This window comes from Atta cephalotes (assembly GCF_000143395.1).
Source record: "Atta cephalotes unplaced genomic scaffold scaffold00024, whole genome shotgun sequence".
NCBI lineage: Eukaryota > Metazoa > Arthropoda > Insecta > Hymenoptera > Formicidae > Atta > Atta cephalotes.
Genome location: NW_012130088.1, coordinates 3,646,209 through 3,656,260, shown reverse-complemented (window position 1 = coordinate 3,656,260; position 10,052 = coordinate 3,646,209). Strand labels below are relative to the sequence as shown.

Below are 10,052 nucleotides of genomic sequence, written 5' to 3'. Positions count from 1 at the left end.
TATATATATATATATATATATATATATATATATATATATATAATGAATTATTATATGTGTATTATTTATATATTTTTCATTTTTAAATTAATTTTTTTAAACACGTCAAAGGAACCTTTTACATTATATTGGATTGGAGAAAAAATTCTGTTCTTCTGTTCTTTTGTTAGCTCAAAATTATATACAGACTATATTTGTTGTGATAATTTCCGATTATCTGACGTGAAAGCTTAAAGTTTTTCTTAAAAAGTTCGTTTTTAAAAAATGTTCCTATAACTTTTTATTATCAAATTACATGCGGATTAAATAAAAGAGCATTCTGATTTTGATTGCTCATAATTCCATTAAAAATCATCGTACCATAATTAATAACACAGATTCTTAAAGCAGAAATGTTGCTCTGTCAAATGGTATCAAAAGATCGATTGTAGCGTGTGACAAGATACGCCGTTCTGTTGAAACCAAATGTCGTCTGTGTCCTCTTCAAATTTGGGAAGCAAGAATTCGATTAGCATGGCGCGGTAGCGCTCGCCATTGACAGTGACGGCAGCTCCTTGCTCATTTTCAAAGAAAAATGGCCCAATGATGCCGCCGGACCAAAAACCACACCAAACAGTCACTCATTGTGGATGCATCGGCTTCTCCATGACGACGTGCGGATTCTCTGACCCCCAAATACGATGACAATTCTGCTTGTTCACATAGCCACCGAGGTGAAAATGAGCTTCGTCAGAAAAGATGATTTTTCGATAAAAATGCTCATTTTCAACCAAGCGTTATTCAGCTCATTGGGCGAACCGAAAACGCATCGGATGGTCATGCGGCTTCAATTCTTGCACTAATTGAATTTTGTACGGCTTCATACCGAGGTCTTTATTCAAAATTCTTCTCAAAGAAGTGCGTGAAATGTTCAAGTTTTGAGAACGATGGCGAGTTGATGTTGATGGTTAGTCAAGCACACTCTAAGCAACAGGTTGACCTTTTCGGTTGACCTTACTGGACGAGCACGTGAATGAGTTGCTTTATCCAATAAGGATCCAGTTTGCAATTCGCTTCACAAATTGATCCACAAACTGCTTGAAGGCATTTCTTTTCTACCAAATTTTCCACGTAAATTTCTTACAGTTTGGGTTGAAGATTCACCACTTTGGAAGTAAGTTTTCAATATTTCCCAATTTTGTTCAAGCGTATAGTGACCCATTTCGTAAATGTCAAACAAAAAACTAAATTTCTGATACATCATAAATGTTATTACGCCTTTCAAACTCAAAATAACCGATAGTTGAAATTCCAAACGCTAGATGGCCCACTCTGTATATATAATTTTGAGCTAATAAAATACCGCAGAACTTTTCCTTCAACCTAATATTTTTAATTTATTTTTTTATAAGGAATCAATTTCTTTGATCATATCCCTTTTGAGATATCCTATTTACAATGTCCTAATATACTAATTGCAGTTCAGTGTTGATGAAGAAGCAGGGAAGCGTCAGATATATCATAGATACTGTATGGAACGTGCAGCTACACATTTAGCACATGTATTTACAACAGTTTCGGATATTACCGGTTTTGAAGCTGAACATTTGCTCAAACGGAAACCTGATATTATCACGCCAAACGGATTAAATGTAAAAAAGTTTGCGGCATTGCATGAATTTCAGAATTTACATGCTATTAGTAAAGAAAAAATACATGAGTTTGTGCGAGGCCACTTTTATGGGTTTGTATCAAAACAAATGTTCTTTACAAACATTAAAATATAATATATGAGCAAATGAAGCATAAGAAATAGAATATCTAAAATGTTGAAATACTAGTCTTGATATATAAAAAATATAACTTAAGTAATCAAGTGGCTAATGCTGTGATTAAGCTCGTTAGCCGTGCTAAATAATTTTTTTATAAAATTTAATAAAACAATTTTTATAATTTTACAATTTACAATTTTTTATAATTATGTTGTAGCATAGTTAAACATTTCACAATATCGTAAAATTCTAATATGATGTCTGATTGAGCATCACATTATTAAAAATTGCTTGTCAATTTAATTTAATTTGTAATATTATTACAGTAGTTTAATTGCATTATAAGTTCGGAAATCAATTCGGCGCGCAATTATAATGACTATAAATATGATATATATGTATGCATGTAGATATATAGTATATATATATATATAATATATATATAATTCATAATATATATAATTCACATTTTAATTATTTAAGCATTAAAGATTCAGCTTCTACCGTTATAGGCATTTAATTTCTTATTGGTTGTTCTCACATATACTTAAATAAGATTCTTATTATTAATATCGTAAAACGGTTTCAACAGATTAAGAATGACTTTTTAATAGAAAACATGTTGCGATATTGTAGTCTTTGAAATGTTTGATTACGCTTAGAGCATTGATTATATTGTTTTACCAATAAATAATTTGTAAAAAGATTATTTAGCGACCATTGAGCTTGACTCATTAATCTCTTGATTATTGTTAGGAACATCTAAATATTTATTTTACGTTAAATTCGAAAGTAGAAAAAATCTAAGAGAAACGTTATACTGTACCAAAAGTTAGATGATATTCATTAGTATTTGACTGAGTTATCACTTCTTCGAGCAATTTGTCTGATGCTGATGTATGGATTTATATTGACTATAACATTGATACATACTTACTTTGAAAATTTTCACATTCAAAGTCATTTGAAAGACACAGACATATTATGAGTTATTAAATTTGTTTTATAATACTATCAAATTAGAAACATATAATTTTAAAAAACATTAATAACTTCAAAATGATCTTGAAAATAATTTTAAGGAAAGAGCGATTATATTTAATGCAATTTTTCTGAAATATTTTCTTCTATCTTTAAATCTAATAAAAATATTTGGTGTTCTGTTTTTTACGATTTATCTTATAGATATATCTCTCATACAATATTCAAACTTATATATGTTCGCAGACATTATGATTTTGATTTAGACAAAACATTATATTTCTTTACCGCTGGTCGATATGAATTTGGAAATAAAGGAGCTGATATATTCATAGAAGCTCTGGCCAGATTAAATCATTATTTAAAAACGTCCAGGCCTGATTTAACAGTGGTTGCTTTCCTTATTTTTCCTGCAAGAACTAATAACTTTAATGTCGAGTCTCTCCGTGGTCATGCTGTGAGTCATTATTATTTTATGCAATATTAGTTTAATATTTGAAATAATAATTATTAATATGTGTGTGTGTATGTCTTGTCAAATTACTATTTCAGGTAACAAAATCTTTACGAGATACTATCAATGATATACAGCAAAAAATAGGGAAACGAATGTATGAATTATGTCTCTCTGGTCGCATGCCTGAAGCTCAGGACTTGTTGGAGAAAGAGGATACTATTAAAATAAAACGGTTTTTCAAAAAATAATCAAACTAATATTCTGTGACTAATCTTGATTTACTTGATATTCCATTTTATTTTACAGATGTTTATATGCTCTGCAAAGAAATGGATTACCACCTATTACGACACATAATGTTGTTGATGATTGGAATGATCCGGTGTTAAATGCCATTAGAAGATGTAATCTTTTCAACACTGTCCATGATCGTGTTAAGGTATATGTAATGACACTTGCAAATACGTGACTTGCACACACACACACGTATTGTATAGGGTTTAAATTAAGCACTGAGATTAAAACCTACTGCACAATTGAAAAGTATAGGCAATAAGAGCAGGAAATATCAGATTTCAACCCAGAAACTGTTTATACAACAATAATCAGACTTAATACATAATCAATATTATGCTTATATAATTAATATGTATTATTTATAGATGGTATTTCATCCAGAATTTTTATCTTCGACAAATCCACTATTTGGTCTTGATTATGAGGAATTTGTTAGAGGATGTCATTTAGGTGTTTTTCCTTCATATTATGAACCATGGGGTTATACACCAGCTGAATGCACAGTTATGGGAATACCCAGCATTACTACTAACTTATCAGGATTTGGATGTTTTATGCAGGAGCATATAGCAGATCCGATGAGCTATGGTATTTACATTGTCGATAGGCGTTTTATTGGTTTAGAAGCAAGTGTTCAACAGCTTGCTCAGTATATGTTTGATTTCGCACGACTTAGCCGTCGTCAACGTATCATTCAAAGAAATCGTACAGAACGTCTTAGTGATCTCCTCGATTGGCGAAATCTTGGCATTGTAAGACATGCATATCTCATATTTTTTTTGAATTATTTATTTTATATCTTTTATATCTTCTATATTTATGTTTTCCATAGTATTATCGTCAAGCAAGAATAAAGGCGTTAACCACATTGTATTCAGAACTAGCGTCAGAATATGCAGAGGGTGGGATTGGTCGATTTAATTATCCCAGACCAATCAGTGAACCGCCATCTCCATTATCTTCACGACATACGACACCGGCCGCTTCTGTACATGGTTCAGATGACGAGGATGAAGTTGATGATGAAAAAGAGGTAAGAAAAATAAATAATCTGAACTTCAATTTATAAATATTGTATAACGTAATACACACGCGCGCGCACATATACAGAATATTCGATAATGATCGCATAATCTCGTAAAACAGACCGAGTAAAAAAGTTATCTACAATTTTACAATAATTACGATACATTAGGTGTCCTTGCTTCCCAGCAAGGACACAGTCAAACATTGTGTAACGCAGTGAATCGTTTCATCCTTGTTTAACATAGGCAAATAACAAAGATGTAATGATTCATTGAGTTACAGTGACTATGTCCTTGTTGGAAAGCATTCATTAATTTCCAAAGATTGCCGAATAAATGCACCCAGCCTACCATCAAAGCAAGCGCACAGCGCGATACGACCATCCAGCATGAGATGCTTCTTTTGCTGCTCATGCATTGCCAAAGCTGTTTATAGTAAACAACTTTTCGTATGTCTAGCAAACTATGACGATGAATAGTCGTATCTCATTGCGCTTGTGCTTAGCAATAAGCCGTACTATTCAACGATTTTTAGAAATCAATATTTTGTTAACTATTGCGAAAATCGCAAAATAGTACAGAGGACATTTTGACTTTGTTTAGTCTGCTCTACCTGCTCACGAGAGATTATGTGGTCATTACCCGTCGGACATCCTGTATACATATATACATTTGCGCACACGCACGCACGCACGCACGCACGCACACACACACACACACACACACACACACAGACACACACACACACACACACACACACACACACACACACACACACACACACACACACACCATATGTATAAAAATAATATATCATTCACACATACCGTAGCTAGAAGAATTACGACAATCAAATGGAAGGTAAATACAGAGATCAAGAATACTAAGAACAAGAAGAAATCATGTGCAATAAATTTCAAGATAATTTATGGGAAGCACACATAATACAGCGTTGCCAAAATATTAGTTAATTCCTATAAAATATATATGTGTATATCTACATATTTAAAGTCTTAAATACAATTATGAATGTTTCTTTATTGTTTATTATTTTTCACTGCCGTGCAAAGAACAAAAGAGAATAGTTAGTAAGTAAAGATATATGCAGTAATTAGTAACTTACTCGTTGCTTTATTCGAGCTTTATTGATCGCCGATTTATGTTTTATTTGTTAATTGAGCAATTTATTTCATTAAGCAGATCCAAACTTTTCATTATATGACAATCAACAATCATTTTGCTTATTCTAATATTTTGAAGATTAGAATATATAAAAAAAGGAAGATATGTAAAAAATGTATGTTCGCAATACATTATATATTAATTGTGTTTGTACGTATAGTAATATGATCACACAATCAATGAATTCAATATACATCTGTAATTACATTGTAAAAAGAATATATTATTGTTGTATAGAAAAATGTAATTTATTTTTATTATAGAATTAGAATTTTTTAATAAAAGTTTCTGTCATTTGAGTTACTTAATCCTTGCAATGTATTCACATTATTTATATGTGGCAAGAAGCAGCATTCGAAGTAAATTATACATACGTATATTGCAAAAATTTTATAAAAAATGCAAATAGATAAAAAATTGCTACAATAAATAGAAGACAATTCAACGATAGAATAGAAAATTTTACTTCATAATAACATAATATACAAAATGAAATAACTAACAATAAGTTACATTTTTTGCAATATGATTATGAGGAATTTGGCACTTACAATAACAAATTGTCTACTATATTATAAATTTTTGAATAAATATTTATACATTACAGAAGCAGTATAATATATTACAGAGTTAATAACAATAACTACAGTTTTCTGTAACAAATAGAAATAGTGTACAAAATGATTATAATTTTAAATAATTAGTAATTACATCTTAATTTATTAATAAATACGACAAAAAAGAGTGATAATTTGGAATGGCTTTCGCATGACGCTAGTTAATTATCATCATATATGCTATGAGATTCTACATTCGTATTTATCTATGTTTTTTTATACTAATAGATAATGTTAAAAATACTATACTAATAAATAACGTTAAAAATATTAATACTAATTACAAAATATTTTAATTTCTAGTATTAATTCTTTTAGTATCAATTACGTATAAATAGCATATCATTTTAAAATAATTCTAAATTCAAAATTTTTATTTTTTCAATTATAAATAAAAAAGAAGCATTTGTGTATGCCACAAAAAAATAATGGATGTCACTCATATGTTCAGTAAAATTCAATAATTGATTTTCAATTACCATTCATGTCTTCCAGTCATAAATATGATGTTAAAAATGTAATTCAAATATTCATAATGAACATTAATATCTTTGTAAGCGATAAATTAATAATATAATATGTACTTGAATGACCATCATTTGAATTTAAATGGCACTCTTATGAATTAAGTAGAAAGAACGGTGAGGGATACTGGAGTGATCAAATTGTCGCAACATTGCAGATTGATATCATAAATCTCCGAATTGACTGAACAGAATAAAAAGTTCTTTTACAGGATTAAAATAGACGCAAAATTGAAGTAGTGCAGTGGGCTTTATATTAAGATTGAAGAAAGTTAAAATCTTACTTATTTTTCAACTCATAGAGCTGTTAACTGACATAAATGTTTTTTTAATACAAAAGTTTTATAGTTCGTATGAACAAAAAAGCGACATTGCACTACCCGTCAAATTAGGTGAACGAAACAATACTAAGTTTATGAAATTAAGATTAATAGCTTAAAAAAAATATTAATTTGCAAATTTATGTGTATACATATGCTCAGCGAAGACTCAGAATAGTAAATAAAATAGTAATTGTGTCAAATTATGTTCAGCAAAAAAAATGCTCGATCTTACAAGAGATAATGTAGCAATATGTTATGCAGATAAGGACAGATGTATACGTTTGAGTAAGACAGAACGAAATGTAAGAAATGAATTAAAGATGTTACTATTATAAAAATTTTTAATTTGAAATTAAAGCAGAAAGCACATAGACTTGTATATTACACTAGACTGCTAATTCTTCACATTTTCTTACATAAAAGTGCTGCCTGCACGAATTAAGGTATAACCACACAAACTTCCATAGCCGCATAAATATATAGATATAAAAAAATTATTCAATTTATTTATTACATTTCTCTTTTAAAATCGCATATAAAATGTGATTGGATAATTTTCTTTATGTGGCTATGCAAGTTTGTGTGGATAAGCAGAGAGCACAGACTCTTGCATAATGCATAACATAATGCACAAGAAACTAAACCAATTAAAGTCTTCTGTTTCTTTCTTTTCCATGAAATAAAGAACTGATTGAATTTCTTATGCTTTATGTATTAGGCGTTATGCAAGAGTCTGTGCTCCCCATTTTATGGGCCTTTTATAATAAACCATTAGTCATAAGTCTGACGCTAAAAATTGACGACTGTGATTGTCAATTTTTAGACTTCTGACTTCTGATTTATGATACTAATGGTTTATTGTAGAAGACTCATTAGATGCGCAGAATAAGTCGTCACGTGACCGCACATACAAAAAAGAGATACCAATAGGTCACATCACTTTGTGATTCAAGATGTATGCCTCTCTGTGATTGGTTCAAGACGTCGTATATCTTTCTGTTGATTAAACTGGCATGAGTTTTATTTTGAGAATGCGTATATTTTAAGAAAATTGTTGGCAGCAGTTAAAGGGACAGAGTTAGCTGGTCTAGTGTAGTATATAGAAGTCTATAGGAGAGCATAGACTCTTGCATAACACATAAGAAAATGAATCAATTAGAGGAAATTATTTCATAGAAAAGAAGGAAATGAAGAATTTTAATTGATTTTCTTATGTAAGAATCTGTGCTTTTCATTTAAAGGCCGTAGCACAGATTTTTGCATAACACATAGTGCACAAGAAAATCAACCAATCAAAATTTTTTTCCAGAAAATGGGAGAAAAAAGAAGGATTCTAATTGATTGATTCGCTTATATACTATGCGTTGTGCAAAAGTTTGTGCTCCTGCCTTTATGTATATCCACATAACTTGCATAGCTGCATAAACATGCATATAGAAAATTATCCAATCGCATAAAGAAAATTATCCAATCGCATTTCTCTTACAAAATTGCATTGCGTAAAATATGATTAGATAATTTTCTTTATGCATATGTTTATGCAGCTATGCAAATTTGTATATTATATATCCTTATATGCTCCTGAGTAGTCATCATACAGCCACATTGAATTGACTTAGAAACAAGAAATGACATTAATTTTTATTACGTACCATTTGTAAATAAAATAATTTAGATAAAACGAAATGATGAGAACGTTTTAAAACGCTCTGTAAAACGATTGTAAAAATGGATGAAAGCTATACTTATAGACTATCCTCCTGATAGATTATTATTATGACAATTATTTACTATCAGGAGGATAGTCAATAATTGTAAAAAGTGATAAAAGATGACACGTGATGCTTTTATTCAATACACATGCGTAATCTATTTTCACTTACACGTACCTTTCATCACTTTTTACGATTATTTATTGACTGTCACGAGGGATAGTTTTTGTTCATTTTCACAAATATTTTATTGGGAATACAAATAAGTTTCCGCTGTTTGCAAAAGACGGCGTCACTAATAAAGTATAGTTAAAATTGTTTGATGAAACGACATATCGTAAGATTGGACATCCGGCAACACCATAACCTTGAAATATTAGCGATTTTGTATCAGCATCATATATTTTTTTTTGTACGAAAATGTTGAATTTTGAGCCGAATAAGCGTCATTTGCGGGAACTTTTGATTTACTTCTTTAATTTGAAGAAATCTGCAGCTGAGGCTCATAGATTGCTTGTAGAAGCATATGGTGATGCTGCCTTAAGTGAGAGAAGTTGTCGTGAGTGGTTTCAAAAGTTTAAAAACGGTGAATTTGACGTCGAAGACAAAGAACGTAGCGGAAGGCCGAAAATGTACGACGACGCGGAATTGGATGAAGATTCGTGCCAAACGCAAAAAGAACTTGCATTTACATTAGGAGTGACTCAACAAACAATTTCATATCGTTTGAAATCATTGGGAATGATTCAAAAGCAAGGGAATTGGGTTCCATATGAATTGAAGTCGAGAAATGTTGAACGCTGATTTTTCACATGTGAAATGCTGCTTGCCAGACATAAACGAAAGGGTTTTTTTGCATTGTATAGTCACTGGTGATGAAAAATTCACTAGGATAACCCAAAGAAGAGGAAATCATGGGGACCTAGTCACTTGGCCATGCTTCAACATCGACAGCCAAGACGAATATTCATGGAAAAAGCTCATGTTGTGTATTTGGTGGAATCAGCTTGGTGTCGTGTATTATTTGCTCAAACCGAATGAGACCATTATTGGGGCTCTCTACCGAACACAATTGATGAGATTGAGCCGAGCACTCAAAGAAAAACGCGCCCACTACTACTCCAGGCATGACAAAATTATTCTCCTGCATGATAATGCTCGACCACATGTTGCAGCGCCGATC

General features: G+C 30.9%; 1 protein-coding gene across 1 annotated transcript in view; it reads left to right on the top strand.

Annotated features, from left to right (window-relative positions):
* Window positions 1-5,376, top strand: part of LOC105620164 (glycogen [starch] synthase) — a 13,080-nt gene extending 7,704 nt beyond the window's left edge. Inside the window, exons 4-10 of the mRNA XM_012201670.1 lie at window positions 1,459-1,723; window positions 2,979-3,189; window positions 3,285-3,421; window positions 3,496-3,628; window positions 3,852-4,238; window positions 4,319-4,519; window positions 5,344-5,376. Coding sequence (XP_012057060.1) covers window positions 1,459-1,723; window positions 2,979-3,189; window positions 3,285-3,421; window positions 3,496-3,628; window positions 3,852-4,238; window positions 4,319-4,519; window positions 5,344-5,376 — 1,367 coding nt within the window. The remainder of the gene's footprint in view (window positions 1-1,458; window positions 1,724-2,978; window positions 3,190-3,284; window positions 3,422-3,495; window positions 3,629-3,851; window positions 4,239-4,318; window positions 4,520-5,343) is intronic.
* The last annotated feature ends 4,676 nt before the right edge of the window (window positions 5,377-10,052 follow it).